The sequence below is a fragment of the Berghia stephanieae genome, chromosome 10 (assembly GCF_034508935.2).
Source record: "Berghia stephanieae isolate SIO BIC M18660-M18661 chromosome 10, UCSD_Bste_1.3, whole genome shotgun sequence".
NCBI lineage: Eukaryota > Metazoa > Mollusca > Gastropoda > Nudibranchia > Aeolidiidae > Berghia > Berghia stephanieae.
In genome coordinates, this window is record NC_088369.1 from 43,720,601 (window position 1) to 43,737,335 (window position 16,735).

At 36.5% G+C, this 16,735-nt stretch overlaps 2 protein-coding genes across 5 annotated transcripts in view; one reads left to right on the forward strand and one right to left on the reverse strand.

Annotated features, from left to right (window-relative positions):
• The first annotated feature begins 1,012 nt into the window (after positions 1-1,012).
• On the forward strand, positions 1,013-5,516 carry LOC144955834 (mannose-P-dolichol utilization defect 1 protein homolog). The gene is made up of 3 exons (XM_078886034.1): positions 1,013-1,314; positions 2,377-2,516; positions 4,868-5,516. The coding sequence occupies exons 1-3, from the start codon at positions 1,225-1,227 to the stop codon at positions 5,133-5,135; spliced, it is 498 nt and encodes a 165-aa protein (XP_078742160.1). The 5' UTR covers positions 1,013-1,224; the 3' UTR covers positions 5,136-5,516.
• A 687-nt stretch (positions 5,517-6,203) lies between these two features.
• The window catches only part of LOC144955832 (inositol 2-dehydrogenase-like), a 14,895-nt gene continuing 4,363 nt past the window's right edge, over positions 6,204-16,735 (reverse strand). For all 4 annotated transcript variants that reach the window (XM_078886030.1, XM_078886033.1, XM_078886031.1 and 1 more), the window contains 6 exons: positions 15,466-15,536; positions 14,605-14,713; positions 12,513-12,640; positions 9,393-9,616; positions 7,373-7,541; positions 6,204-6,429 (listed from right to left, as the gene is read on the reverse strand). In XM_078886030.1, the coding sequence (XP_078742156.1) occupies positions 6,323-6,429; positions 7,373-7,541; positions 9,393-9,616; positions 12,513-12,640; positions 14,605-14,713; positions 15,466-15,536 (808 nt within the window). In that variant the 3' untranslated portion in view covers positions 6,204-6,322. The remainder of the gene's footprint in view (positions 6,430-7,372; positions 7,542-9,392; positions 9,617-12,512; positions 12,641-14,604; positions 14,714-15,465; positions 15,537-16,735) is intronic.

The window sequence follows — 16,735 nt, forward strand, 5'->3', positions numbered from 1 at the left end:
CCAGCATTTTTCCGACTCAGATTTGTTTTATAAATCACAATATTTAAAGAAAAGGTGTTGTTATATTTACAAGAACTTTTAATAGTGTTTTGTAAATCTTGTTTTGATCGACAAAATTATGTATCTATATCATGCACTTTGTGCGCTTAAATTTGAGTTTGAAAATTCAATTTATGTTTTCGGTAGCTATGGGAATTTAGTAAAAGTTTTGAGAATACGCTTTAACAGCCGTAACGTCACTTCCTTCCTTATGACGCATGGTAACTTAGTAACACTGGCTCTAAACTATCGAAACAATGGCGGACGCCCGTATGAAATATTATTTCCCCGGCGAGCATAAAAGCGTATCCAGAGGAGAAAAAAAACCACATAAATTTGATCATGTTTTGACTTTTACACATTCTGATCACAAGGCATATGAAAAGTTGTAGCCAGCATGAAGAATAAAAAGTAATGATTTTCTTTGTTTAGAACCAAGATGGCCGCCGTTGCCGGGCGGCGTGACATCAGACTGTTGAATCCAATTGTCGGTAAGGAGAGAGTTAAATAGGATCAAGTACCTCAAAACTGTATTTTCTTTTTATATCGTCGGAGATTAGAAAGAAATATGAATTTCAAATCAAAAACATGGTTAGAAATGGGAACTAGCGGGTCGTCTCTTTATTCTTAGTATTTTGTCCGTGCCCTACGTCTTTGTGCGGCTATGTGGTCTTGTGGTATGACACTCGCTTTCGGATCGGAAGGGTTTCGGGTTCGAGCCTCGCTCGCTCGGCGCATAGTTGAGTCCTTGGAAAAAGGCTCTTTACTCACATTCTCTCACCGTGTTCGGGTGTAAAATGAGTACCTGGCCGTTACATCGTTGTCTCTGTCCGAAAAAAAATATATTATCGCCCTGCAGGCGTCATGTCTTGTCCTTAATGTTAAATGTTGCTGTTGTCAGGGACCCCTTGTAAATCGCTTTGAGCACGTTTAGTAGATATTGCGCTATAAAAAAAGCTCCAAAGAAAACACCAAACAAATTACAATCATAACTTCAGGTTTTTTCTCCATCTTTATCGCCTCATAATGATAAACTAATGATATTTTCCGACGTCTTCTTTAGACAGGTCCTACGGAGAAAGCGCATTCTTCGTATTTCAAAATTGCGCTATAGGAGTCCTGGTCCTCTACTATTCAAAGAGAGGATTCGCGTCTTCACTATATCCCGCCCTTACGCTGGTGTCGATGGGTATCCTCATGAAACCGGAGCTGGTTGACATGAAAAGCCTAATGTTGATGCAAGCAGGAAATTTATTTGTAACAATTTTCAGTAAGGTAAGTGTTATTATTATTATTATTATTATTATTATTATTATTATTATTATTATTATTATTATTATTATTATTATTATTATTATTATTATTATATTATTATTATTATTATTATTATTATTATTATTATTATTATTATTATTATTATTATTATTATTATTATTATTATTATTATTATTATTATTATCATCATTATTATTATTATCTATATATTATTATTATTTATTATTATATTATTATTAATATATTATTATTATTATTATTATATTATTATTATTATTATTATATTATTATTATTATTATTATTATTATTATTATTATTATTATTATTATTATTATTATTATTATTATTATTATTATTATTATTATTATTATTATTACTATTATTATTATTATTATTATTATTATTACTATTATTATTTTTAGTTAACATTGGGCATTAAAGGCACAGCGTGGCTCAGCGGTACTGTCTCTGCTTCGTAACCAAAAGGTACCGAGTTCGATCACCCGCCGCCGCTGAGGTGTGTGGCCTTGAACAAGTCACCTCGCCCTAGCTCACTTTGCGTCGCTGCTCTGCGGCTGACGCCTCGGTTGTTCCAGTCTTCCCTTGGAGTAGACCCTAAAGACAAATTTCCCAATGGGGATGAATAAAGCGAATTGAATCTTTATTTATTTATTTATTTATTTATTTTCAAGTGACAACATATAAATTCTAAAATAACATATCTGGTCATTTAGATAAATATTGTGCGGCTATGTGGTCTCGTGGTATGACACTCGCTTTCGGATCGGAAGATCCCAGGTTCGAGCCTCGAGCTCGGCGCATTCTTGAGTCCTTGGAAAAGGCTCTTCACTCACATTCTCTCATCGTACTCAGATGTAAAATGAGTACCTGGTCGTTAACAGCGTTGTCTTTGTCCGAAAAATTGTAATATCAGCTAACAGGCCTCATGTTAAATGTTGCTGTTGACCAGGGACCCCTTGTAAAGCGCTTTGAGCACATTTAGTGGATATTGCGCTATATATAAAGCTCATTTATTTCTTTGTTTTTTTTATTTGCTACAGCTGATTCAAGCCATCACCAACATGAGAAATAAAGGAACGGGCCAGTTGTCGAAGACGACCACGTCTCTGTACGTCAGCGGACTCCTGGCCAGGGTATATACATCGATACAAGAGACGGGCGATCTTTTAATCATTTCAAGGTATCGATATTATAAAAATAATGTGTGACCCCTCGCCTCAAAACGGTATTATCTCGAGATGATTAACCCTCTCCTTACCAGCCATTTTCAGAATTTTCCCCAAAACTTCACTACATTCCAAGACAAAACAGACATTACTTACGCAAAAAGAAAAGCAACAAGCACATTCTATACGTAATATTGTTAGACAATATGGGCTCTATTACAGAATGTCAAGTTTTTATAGCTATAGCAAAAAGAAATGAAATCTGGATGAGAAAAGTGACGGTTGCATCGTAACAAATGTGATGATTTTCCCATAGGTGGCAAGGAAAGGGTTAAGATGCTGGAAATGGGGAATTTATAGCCAGAAATCCCAGGCTTGGGAAGAGTTTGTATGCTTTAATGAAGAGAATGAATAGGTACCATATTTCAGTGTTCTAGATGTCAATAATTCATATTTTTGACCAGTTTAGCTATCATTTGACTTTTTCGCATTTAGTTAATTCCGACATAATACCGTTTTAAGACGATGGGTCACATATGTTTAAAAATATATTTTAGTTCACACACACATACACACATTTGTTTTCCACGTAAATTTGTGTATTGTTGTGCTGACGAAGGGTTTGTACCCGAAACGCCCATTGTCTGTTTTGTTCCCATACACACATACACACACACAAACACATATTCAGATACACACATACACACTAACGTGTGCCCACATTGAATAAGCTAAACGATGACAATATCCCATCTATATTCTATCACATGATTTTAAATTGGTCAGTAATTATTATGGAACTCGTAAGGGGCAGCGTGGCTCAGCGATACGGTTTTTGCTTCGTAACCGAAAGGTACCGAGTTCGATCGTGGCCTTCGTAAAGTTATGGCCTGACACTGACCAAAAAATGACGTCAAAATGCCAGTCTTTTGCCACAAAAGAAAACAAATCGTGAGTTGTATTCAATAGTTCAACCAATGAAATGACTTGTTTCCATGAGTTCTACTAACGACAACTCACTAGGCGGTGCAAAAACCAAATAATGACGTCAAACTGCCAGTCCTTTTGGATTTCAATGTCAGGCTATAACATAACGATGGCGACGGTGTATCAGGCTATAGATAGCTCGAAGATGACGTCACTCATGTCTTTGTTATTGTTTTTTGCCATCCGCGTTTGTGAGCGATTCTCACTAAACTGTATTAACCGGACTTTCAACGTTTAAGATTACACATAGTTTTGTGTGTTGGTTCGTTATACTTCCGGATGGCAATGTTATGAGTTTCTTAGCCAAGCGCGTACTATCTATAAGTTAACGATGTCTACGGTTCGATTGCCTATCTCTGCACTGTGTGGTATTGAGCAAGTCACCTCGCCCTAGCTGAATGTGTGGCTCTACATTGCGCCCTTGGAATATACCCTAGAGACAAATTTCCCCTGTGGGATGAATAAAGAGAATTTTATTTTATCTTATTTTATTTATTTAACTTTGAAATCTGACTTTTGAAAAAGTTCAGGGCAAGATCAACTGGGAATTTTGTCAATGTACGACAGATAATTTCTATGTTTAAACTAATTACAGTTTGGTAATATGTCGCACAACAGACCGATCATTAGTATTTTTTTCTTGCTTTGTTTGGCACCTTTCATACACACTTGTTCAGTTCTATATTAAAACAATTATTATTTTTTAAACTTGAGATTTTATATAGCGCAATATCCACTAAACGTGCTCAAATCGCTTTACATGGGGTCCCTGACCAACAGGAACACTTAACATGTAGAAGGAGACATGGCCCCTGTTAGGCGATATTGCAATTTTTTTTCGGACAGAAACAACGCTGTTAAATGCCAGGTACTCATTTTACACCTAAGTATGGTGAGAGAATATTATGAGTAAAGAGCCTTTTCCAAGGACTCAACTATTCACCTAGCGAGCGAGGCTCAAACCCAGGACCTTCCGATCCGAAAACGGTGGCGTCATACCACAAGACATCATAGCCGCATTTTAGAGTGTCTCTCTCTGAATACTCTTCAACAGTCGTAACGTCACTTCCTTCCTAATGACGCATGGTAACTTAGTAACACTGGCTCTAAACTATCGGAACAATGGCGGGCGCTCGTATGAAATATTTCTCCGGCGAGTATAAAGGGTATCCAGAGGAGAAAAACATTATAAATCTGATCTTGTTTTGACTTTTACAAAATTCTGATCACAAGGCATATGAAAAGTTGTAGCCAGCATGAAGAATAAAAAGTAATGATTTTCTTTGTTTAGAACCAAGATGGCCGCCGTTGCCAGGCGGCGTGACATCAGACTATTGAATCGTATTGAACCCTTTTATTCTTTGCTTTATATCCACAGATATTTGGTGTCAACATTTTTCAACGTCGTCCTTCTTATACAGATCATCTACTACCGACGACTAGCTAAAAATACCAATCATTCCACAAAGACAACATCAGCTACAGCACGATATTACAGTCACGGAAATGGCTGTGTTGCTTCTACAAAGACAGATGAATCATCAAGAAATGGACTCCAAGGAACTGTCACCAACGGACATTGCAATGTATCGTCTGCAGAACACCATGTTCCCAGTGTCAATGGACATAAGCCACATTCGAATTGAGACAATACAGTTTAGTAAAAAAAAGAAAATAGAAAATAATAATGTTATCAAATTGATTAGATTTTGTTTTCTTTTTCTTTCCGTCTTTCAACCATGCTATGGCAGTCCGTTTATCACTACTAATGACTTGATTCACATACAGTGTGATGATAAGAAGATCTCTCACATCTCAAATATACAAATCCAAATAAAATAAAAAATAGTTGTATTAGACTAAAAGAATATCTGTCAGTGCATGACATAAACAGTCGGAAGGTGACAATTTTGGATTTGCATTTTAAAAACTTTTCTCAAAGAATATGCTCCCCAAAGTATTTTAATCTTTATTTGAAGTAAATCGGGCGATTTGTTATGAAGTTATGGTCAGGTGTATGGGAAAGGTATCCTGCAACTTTTCTCAAATTTCAGAATTTTTCATCTTGACTAGCTGTAAAACATTTAAAAGTGAAATTAACCTTCGATATTTCCTGAAGATGAACAAAAAGGGTTGATTTAATCATTTATGACAAGAACTAATTTTGGATAAAAATTAACCTTATGACTTAACTAGGCAATATCTCAGTTCAATCCTTTTCACCATCCGACTGATTACGTCATTTACTGTAACATTTTGTTTTAGACACCGCATTAGTACATTGATAACACTACCATGCATCCCTCTGGTCGAAAAATCGTATGAAAGGTGATGAAAAAAAATAATATAAGCCAAATCTCCGAAATTTTAAAAGATTAAAAATAAGATATATTATGCAGATGCAGTGGCATTTTTCATTGGAGGGGCAGGTTGATTGAGATATTTCAGGGCAACAGATCACTGCTCAGACATAAAGAAATAACAGGAGATAAATAATAATGATAATGAAAAATTAAAACATACCCCCAAATAACAATGCTAATGATGAAATTTGACTAGTCGACTCAAACCGGTTTAATGAAAAAGGTCCTGCAAAAAATAAATTGATTGCTATAAATATGATAGTTTTGTTTAATGCTTTATCGTAATTGTAATAAATAACAATGTGAAATTGACTGTAAGCTTCCATTTAATAAACGAAAACAGATACTGTGGACGTTTCGGGTTTCCCCTTTATCAACAAAAAAGGTTGAATGAAACACTACACACGAATGAGATAATAGTAGTAATATGTGAAAATGGAGTTGTTAACAAGAGAATTACAAAATATGATTCAAGATAGATTGACTTTGAGTCCAGTCTCCTTCGACTCGGAGGCCGCTTGCACCAACGTCATGACCGATAGTGTGTCGTTCTTGGATATTCTGGGCGTTGCTTTACCTGGGATAGTCAAAAAATAAAATGTACTAGTTTATAGAGTAAATGTGAATAATTATAAAATAAAAGGTTCTAGTTTATAAATAAATGTGAATAATTATAAAATAAAATGTACTAGTTTATAGAGTAAATGTGAATGTTAATAAAATAAAATGTACTAGTTTATAAATAAATGTGAAAAATTATGAAATAAAATGTACTAGTTTATAGAGTAAATGTGAATAATAATAAAATAGAATGTACTAGTGTTTTGTTTTTTTTTTTTATTAAAGATGAATAATTAAAAAAGTATTCTGGAAATAATCAATGGCCGTTAAATTGAAATCTCGACTTGCACGTCACATTGTAGATGCACTTCGTTGATATAGGGGAATATAAATTTGATTATCTAAAATTACCGAAGGGAGGTAATTCAAACTATAATGCCAAGTTTAGTATCCAGGAGAGAGTTATTTACCTTACATTAATCCTTGGAAACAAGAGGTCCCATTGGTTGAACTATTGAATACAACTCATGATTTGTTTTCTTTTGTGGCCAAAGACTGGCATTTTGACGTCATTTTTGTTGTCGTCAGTGTCAGGCTATAAGTTAACGATGGCTACGTTTTCAGGCTCTGATTGATTGCTTACATGTGCGGCTTTGTGGTCTAGTGGTATGACACTCGTCGGATCGGAAGGTCCTGGGTTCGAGCCTCGCGCTCGGCGCATAGTTGAGTCCTTGGAAAAGGGTCTTTACTCACATTCTCTCATCGTACTCAGGTGTAAAATGAGTACCTGGCCGTTAACAGCGTTGTCTTTGTCCGAAAAAAAATTGTAATATCGTCTAACAGGCGGCATGTCCCGTCCTACATGTTAAATGTTGCTGTTGACCAGGGACCCCTTGTAAAGCGCTTTGAGCACATTTAGTGGATATTGCTCTATATAAAGCTCAATTATTTTTTCTTACCTTCCAATATGTCGAGAAAATGCTCCGCCTCCAATGCGTACGCTTCGGGGTACCTCGTGTTAAACGACTGGTCAATAGGAGGAACACTGGACTGTCCATTAACCCCGTATTGGGTCACCTGATGGCTGAATCGGTTGGACACGATGAAAACCCCGTCCTCGCACTGGGCCTGATGAAAATGATTAAAAGAAAATTCTCTTTAAAACAAAAAAAAATGAGCTTTTATATAGAGTAATATCCACTTTACTTGCTCAAGGAGCTTTGCATGGGGTCCCTGGCCAACAGCAACACTTAATATGAAGGACAAGACATGACGCCTGTTAGGCGAGATTACTATTTTTTCGGACTGAGACAACGCTGTTAACGGCCAGGTACTCATTTGACACCTGAGTACGGTGAGAGCATGTGAGTATAGAGCCTTTTCCAAGGACTCAACTATGAGCCGAGCGAGCTAGCGGGGCTCGAACCCAGGACTGTTCGAGCCAAAAGACAGTGTCATACCACGAGATCACATACCTACGCAATGTCTCAAATTCTTCTAATGGTGAACTCGTATCATTTACCTTTCTCCTTACCAGCCATTTTCAGGATTATCCCAAAACTTCACACCCAACTAACACAAAAAAAAATAGATTTTTATCACTCAAACACAATCACAGTAAAGTTCTTGCGATACATAATTTCTTTAGCAAAACCTGCTCTACAACACACTGTTCATTTTATTTAAATTTTATGATGTACAAGAGAAATTTGAATAAGAAAAATGTTGGTTGTATCGTAACGAATGTGAAGATTTTCCTATAGTTGGTAAGGAGAGAATTTATCCACTGCCCACAATGTATCTAAAAAAGATAGAATGTTAATAATGTATAATCTTATCCAGACAGTGTATATGCCATGTTGGATTAGTGGTGAAAATTGAATTTATGGTCAAAATTATGGGAATCGTGCAAAATGTTCATATTTGTGACCCATCGTCTCAAAACTGTATTATGTCGGAATGAACCAAATGCGAAATAGTCAAATGATAGCTAAACTGGTCAAAAATATGAATTATTGACATCTAGAACACTGAAATATGGTACCTATCCATTCTCTTCAATAAAACATACAAACTCTTCCCAGACCTGGGATTTCTGGCTATAAAATTCGCCATTTCCAGCATCTTAATCATCTCGACATAATACCGTTTTGAGGCGAGGGGTCACATGTCTATCAGGAGAATGAATGCAATTTCTAATATAAATAAAAAAAAAGGAAATGTCTCATAATTGTTATCTAACTTTAAAATATCTTCAAAGCAACTGATTTGTACGGTACATAGTGCCGACCGACTTCAGCCAATGGTTCACGTTTATTTTTAAAGACCAAAGACCAAGCTTCATATATATATATATATATATATATATATATATATATATATATATATATATATATATATATGGTGCAGTTCTAAAACAGTTTTGCTTTTCATTAAGAACACTTTCTTATTTCTATTGCAATCCACAATACTTAAATTTCAGATGGGAAGGTTTTATCTCTGCTCATTTTTCGGGAGGCCTTACGAAAGCTCATACAAAGGGAATCAACTCAAATAATATTCCCAATAATAAATAAAACCTAGTACCTTTACCTAATCCTAATAGGAAAAACAAACACCCTAGCACCTTTGCTAAGACTTATGGCTAACCCTAATAGAAAAAAAATCCTCCGATTCGTGCTAACCCTAATAGAAAAAATAACCCTTGGACTGTTCTGCACTACTTTTAAATACTTCACAAATCAAAATGGCTGCCGAGAATCAAAACAATGGTCAAATAAGGAAATTTTAAACTTTCACAAATCTATCAAGGTTTGTTCAAGAGTTTTTAAAATGCTTCTATATGATGACAAATTGAATAAATAAAAGACCGACAAAAGATCTACGGTCAAAATACAGATTGAAAAAATACTGGGGATGTAGGAGTATTCGGAATATGTCCCCATTTTTCAGTATTACATTATAACGACAAATGAATACCTCAAGCCTTTGGTCGTAACCATGGCAACATCTCCTTCCGTTGTCAACGATGGAGACGGCGCCATTTTCATGAGTTATTATGACAACCACAAGGTCATGGTCACCGTATGCTTTGATGTCAGGGTTGAAATGCTGACCTTGGACGTAAACGCTTTTTGCTGGTGACCCTGACATCCATAATGCCAGGTCAAGGTCGTGAATTGTTGAATCTTTAAGAATACCTCCTGAGAAATATATACCAATATAATATCATAAGGATTATTTCAAAACAAAATGTAATTGTAGATAGAATATTTTATAATAATATACACATTTTTAATATAAAAAGCACATTATTTTCAAAATTTGACTATAACACCCTTAAAATCTGATACAATGATAGGTAAAAAGGCTTGGTTTAACCAATATTTTTTGCCATTGGAAATCAATCTTAATTGACTCAACTGTTACAATTAACAAATAAAAATAGTGTTAAAGCTAGTAACATTGTAAATGAAAAATCATACATATATAATCAATCCCACTAAAAAAGTTGGGCATTTAGATAGCGCAATATCCACTAAAGTGCTTTAGGCGATGTGTACACATTTGAAGGTCTGATGGAAATATGATAGCGCAATATCCACTAAAGTGCTTTAGGCGACGTGTACACATTTGAAGGTCTGATGGACAAATGATAGCACAATATCCACTAAAGTGCTTTAGGCGACGTGTCCGCATTTGAAGGTCTGATGGAAATATGACAGCGCAATATCCACTAAAGTGCTTTAGACGACGTGTACACATTTGAAGGTCCGATGGAAATATGATAGCGCAATATCCACTAAAGTGCTTTAGGCAACGTGTACACATTTGAAGGTCTGATGGAAATATGATAGCGCAATATCCACTAAAGTGCTTTAGGCAATGTGTACACATTTGAAGGTCTGATGGAAATATGATAGCGCAATATCCACTAAAGTGCTTTAGGCAACGTGTACACATTTGAAGGTCTGATGGAAATATGATAGCGCAATATCCACTAAAGTGCTTTAGGCAACGTGTACACATTTGAAGGTCTGATGGAAATATGATAGCGCAATATCCACTAAAGTGCTTTAGGCAACGTGTACACATTTGAAGGTCTGATGGAAATATGATAGCGCAATATCCACTAAAGTGCTTTAGGCAACGTGTACACATTTGAAGGTCTGATTTAAATATGATAGCGCAATATCCACTAAAGTGCTTTAGGCAACGTGTACACATTTGAAGATCTGATGGAAATGTGATAGCGCAATATCCACTAAAGTGCTTTAGGCAACGTGTACACATTTGAAGGTCCGATGGAAATATGATAGCGCAATATCCACTAAAGTGCTTTAGGCAACGTGTACACATTTGAAGGTCTGATGGAAATATGATAGCGCAATATCCACTAAAGTGCTTTAGGCAATGTGTACACATTTGAAGGTCTGATGGAAATATGATAGCGCAATATCCACTAAAGTGATTTAGGCAACGTGTACACATTTGAAGGTCTGATGGAAATATGATAGCCCAATATCCACTAAAGTGCTTTAGGCAACGTGTACACATTTGAAGGTCTGATGGAAATATGATAGCGCAATATCCACTAAAGTGCTTTAGGCAACGTGTACACATTTGAAGGTCTGATGGAAATATGATAGCGCAATATCCACTAAAGTGCTTTAGGCAACGTGTACACATTTGAAGGTCTGATTTAAATATGATAGCGCAATATCCACTAAAGTGCTTTAGGCAACGTGTACACATTTGAAGGTCTGATGGAAATGTGATAGCGCAATATCCACTAAAGTGCTTAAGGCAACGTGTACACATTTGAAGGTCCGATGGAAATATGATAGCGCAATATCCACTAAAGTGCTTTAGGCAACGTGTACACATTTGAAGGTCCGATGGAAATATGATAGCGCAATATCCACTAAAGTGCTTTAGGCAACGTGTACACATTTGAAGGTCTAATGGACATACTCTGGAGCCAAACAAATATTATTGTCAATTTCCACAGTGGAACTCAAGCCAAAACTCAATTGCGTTCGGTTATAAGACTTGCTAATTTAAGGCTTAAGGTGAAAAAAAAGAATAATAAAAAGTAAACGAACCGAAAACACTGGCATCTTTGTATAACTTGTGGACATTATCAACTTTTGTTCAAATACATGAAGTTAATATCGGTTTATGTAAATGAAGTTGTGCCAGAGATTGTTTTCTTAAGATTGCCACAAAGTGCGGCTATGTGATCTTGTGGTATCACACTCGCTTACGGATCGGAAGGTCCTGGCTTCGAGCCTCGCTCGGCGCATAGTTGAGTCCTTGGAAAAGGCTCTTTACTCACATTCTCTCACCGTACTCGAGGTCATTGGCCACATTGCAAAATGTGCCTAAAGTGACCCATTTAGTGAAAAGTGTCCACAATAATTATTTAAATATCTAGCATCTTGATTGGTTATTTTATTTATCTTGACACATGGGTATGTTCATAACTTTTGTAAATAAAGCAGCGCGTTTACATTTGTTAAGAAATATCCGATTATTGGATAGCAACAAATCACGTGATTGATGACCTGGTTGGACGAAAACATGAATAGAGATAGCCCCCCATTGTGGGAAGAACTTAGTTGACGATTGTTTCTCAAGAAGAACAAATAGATATTAGTTGAGTAAACAATAGGTTGAATTTATTATGTAAAGCGCCGCAGAGCACGATTAACGTGGATGTTTAGGCTCTATATAAATTCATTATTTACTATTTTACTATTTACTAATTGCAATGCCAAATTAAATGCACTCTAATTGGCTTCAATAGTCGTGATGTCACTTCCCTCGTAATGACGTTTAGTATCTTAGTAAATGGTTCTAAACTATCGGAACAATGGCGGATGCCCTTATCAAATACTTCTCAAACGAGCGTAATAGTGTATAATAGTGTGTTATAAATCTAATCATGTTTTGACTTTAATACATTCTGATCACATTATGACATGTGAAAAAGTTCTAGCCAGCATGAAGAATAAAAAGAACCGATTTTCTGTGTTCAGAACAAAGCTGCTGGTTGCTGGGCGGACGTGACGTCAGACTATTGAATCCTATTCTCACCTGACTGTTTAATGTAGTCAATTGGAGGATGGGATGGGTCATGGCTAGAGAATCTCAATAACCTCAGACGGCCAGACTTGCCTGACCGGATGTTGTCTCGGACACTGTTAAAACTCGGATCGAAACGTCTGCACAAAAAGAGAAAATAATAATACCCCTGACGTACCACAACGGCAGCAGCTTCTTATGGTTCTCACACTACTATATTATGACGATACATGCTCTAACAGAGAGAACGTAAACATGGTTTTGCGCATGCGTCTCTCGTCCTCGCTTCCGGTGAAATCGCGCGGTTAGTTAAATCGTTTATCAGCGATCTTTAAATTTTATAGAACCGTGTGTTTAATTCTAAACATTTTTTTCTCTCACCCCAATAACATTATATTTCAAAGCTTGAAATTATTTTTCATTCCTTCTTTCTTTTTTCAAATCTACTTAACCAAAGGAGAGATATCCTCAGTTGAAAAGTTTTAAAATTGTGTGGTCTATACGGTGCGAGGACGAGAAATGCATGCGCAAAACCATGTTTACGTTCTCTCTGTAAAGGCATGTTATGACGATCGACCCAATCAGCGAAGTCCGGTACGCATTCGTGCACCGTCGGGAACCCGCCCGGTAGCATCGTCACAACACACCGTTCAACTAGATGCTCTGCGGTTTCGGGTTCTTGCCGACATCGGGTACATGTAGGACAAGTGGAAAGTCCCCACTGATGAAGCGCCTTTGCTGTGAGGCAGCTCCTCGGCCCAAGTAGATCCGCAGCCACCCAGTGTCTCCTTTTACTGGTATTGAAGCCTGGCAACTTCTCACCAAGCTTAGAGGAGGGGCGGGGTAAACATAATGGTTAGAATAATTGGTCTTTTATCTTAACACATAAAATTTAAATAAAATGAATGAATGCCTTTTGTGTTTAAATGTATTGCGCAATTCACCCACACACATAATCATTCACGCACCAAATAGCACTCAATATGAATACTATGAATTTGTCCTCCCTCGTAGTCATATCAAAATAGGCTTCAACAGTCGTGACATCACTTCCCTCGTAACGTAACTTAGTAACTGGTTCTAAACTATCGGGACAATGGCGGACGTCATTATGAAATACTTCTCCGACAAGCATAAATGTGTATTCAGAGGAGAAAAAAACCACATAAATCTGATCATGTTTTCACTTTTATACATTCTGATCACAAGACATGTGAAAAAGTTCTAGCCAGCATGAAGAATAAAAATTGGATTTGGTAACTGAAATTGGTACCGATTTTCTTTGTTTAGAACCAAGCTGCTTTTTGCTGGGCGGACGTGACATCAGACTATTGAATCCTATAACGACTGATGAGATGCAAGGGAGTTATGTTACTTTCACTAAAACACACATAACGGTATATGTGGGGGGAAGCCGGGGGGGGGGGGGGGAGGAGAGGCGGGGGGGGGGGGGGGAGGCGGGGGAGGAGGGGTATAATGGGTTCGGGAATGGGGGGGGGGGGGGGGTATTTGGCCTTTTGCGTTTTGAGCTTGAATTTGTTAGAGTGTCTGCACATTGTCATTAGTTCTGATCTTTTGTTTAATGTGCTATTGTTTCTACTAAGGATTACGCCGACTGAGGACGTGTAAAGAGACACAGAAACGAATCGTCTCGGCCACAAAAAATGTGAGTGACAATTTGCATTCTATATTATTAGCTCTAACAATCATTATCGAGCACTTTCGTACCTACGAGTACCCACCAACACTCATAAATATATATATAATATATATATAATATATATATATATATATATATATATATATATATGACCCCTCGTCTCAAAATGGTATTAAGTCGGGATGATAAAGATGCTGAAAATGGAATTTGTAGCCGAAAATATCATGCTTAAGTTGAGTTTATTTGCTTTATAGAGGAGAAAGGTATCATATTTAACTGTGCTAAATACCAAAGTTTCATATTTTTGACCAGTTTATCTATAATTTGATTTTTTATCATCTCGTCCACACCGACATACTACCGTTTTGAGACCAGGGATCACATATATACACCACAAATGAATATCAGTTTTGGATAAAATTGTATAATCTGTATCGTAGATACCTGTGAAAAGCGCAGAAAAGAGGGATCTTCTTGCTTTCGGCGAGGTCATAGCATGCTTTAGTTGTCTCTATTTTGTCTGTCACTGGCTTTTCACTGAACACAGCCTTGCCTTGAATAATGGGAGATAAACAATGCCGAATCATAACGGAGAAAAGTGAAATAAAGAGATTGCGATGATAATAATGATGATGATGATGGTGTAATGATGATGAAGATGATGACGATGATGATGATGATGATGATGTTGATGATGATAATGATCATGACAATGATGATGCGTCAAGTTGAAAAAGTATGAAATTTGAGAAAAGTTGCTGGATACCTTTCCCATACGTCTGATCATAACTTCATGAAAAATCACCCGATTTACTTGAAATAAAGATTAAAATGATGTGGGGAGCATAATATTCTTTCAGAAAATGCAATTCAAAATTTTCACCTTTCGAATGATTATGTCATGCACTGACACGTATGTTAAGGATTAGTAAAACTTGTGTCTGTCTAAAAATAAATAATAATTGAGCTTTATATAGCGCAATATCCACTAAATGTGCTCAAAGCGCTTTAGAAGGGGTCCCTGGTCAACAACAACATTTAACATGTAGGACGGGACATGACGCCTGTTAGGCGATATTACAATTTTTCGGACAAAGTCAACGCTTTTAACGGCCAGGTACTCATTTTACACCTGAGTACGGTGAGAGAATGTGAGTAAAGAGCCCTTTCCAAGGACTCAACTATGCGCCGAGCGCGAGGCGCGAACCCAGGACCTTTTGATCCGAAAACGAGTGACTTACCACAAGACCACATAGCCGCACAATAAATAGGAATAATAAATGTGTTTGTTTTCTTCCCGCTCACCTTGGTTCAGCACAGCTTTGATGTGTTCTTCGTGCTGTGTTGTTGGTGTGCAAACAAACACCCCATTGACACTGAGTGACGTAAAAACAGAAAAATCAACAATTTTCAGCTAGGTCTACCCATAAATAAATAAATAAATAAATAAATAAATAAATAAATAAATAAATAAATAAATAAATAAATAAATAAATAAATAAATAAAATAAAAAATAATATTTATCCCTGGTTGAAATATTCTTTAGGGTCTGTTCCAATGGAAGACTGAAATAACCCAGGCGTCAGCCGCAGTGCAAATTAAGCTAGGGCGAGATGTGACTTGCTCAAGGACTCACAGCGCAGCGGCAGGAGATCAAACCCGGTACCTTTCCGGTAAGAAACAAAGACCGCACCGCAGAGCCACGCTGCTCCTAAATTAAATAATAAATACTAACACGTAATGATATCAGGTTCAGAAAATAAGTTTGTGACGTCAGATAATCAACCGTTAAATTTCACTAAAAGTAGGTAAGTATTAACTCACTCAATCCTAGAGATTTTTGCTACTTTTCAAAATTGGAAAAATGAATTAAAAATGAGCATGTACATAGATAGTTTTATTCAACTACCATTAACTTGTAAAATCTAAAAACATTAGCTTTGATACTATCTACGCCTATAAGTTGTCTCAGAAAAATAAAATGTAATAAATAGTCATGGGGTAAAAGTAACTCAGGTAAACTACGCATATAGTCGGTGTTAGGGTTGAGTGAGTCCGAATGACGCTTGCTGAGAATTCTGTGATTCAGTCATGGTCGATAAGTATAGCTGCTCTCTGCATCCATGTTGATAATTGTTTCCATTGGTCACGGTCATTCACTATAATGAGACTCTTAATATAATAAGTATCAATTAAATATGTTTTTAAAAAAAATCATTTAAAGTTGGAACCGATTGAGGGGTCGAATAAATGATTTCTAACACTATATTGCTTTTTGGGATTCGAACTTTGTTCCCAACGCTCACTCCCAAGATTATGCAAACAGCGATTGGAAAACACGCCCAGAATAGGATACAACAGTCATGACGTCACTTCCCTCGTAATGACGCATAGTAACTTAGTAACTGGTTCTAAACTATTGGAACAATGGCGGAGTTCCTTATGAAATACTTCTCCGGCGAGCATAAAAGTGTATCCAGATGAAATAAACATTATAAACCTGATCATGTTTTGACTTTTATACATTCTGATCAAATGACATTTGAAAAAGTTGTAGCCACCACGAAGAATAAA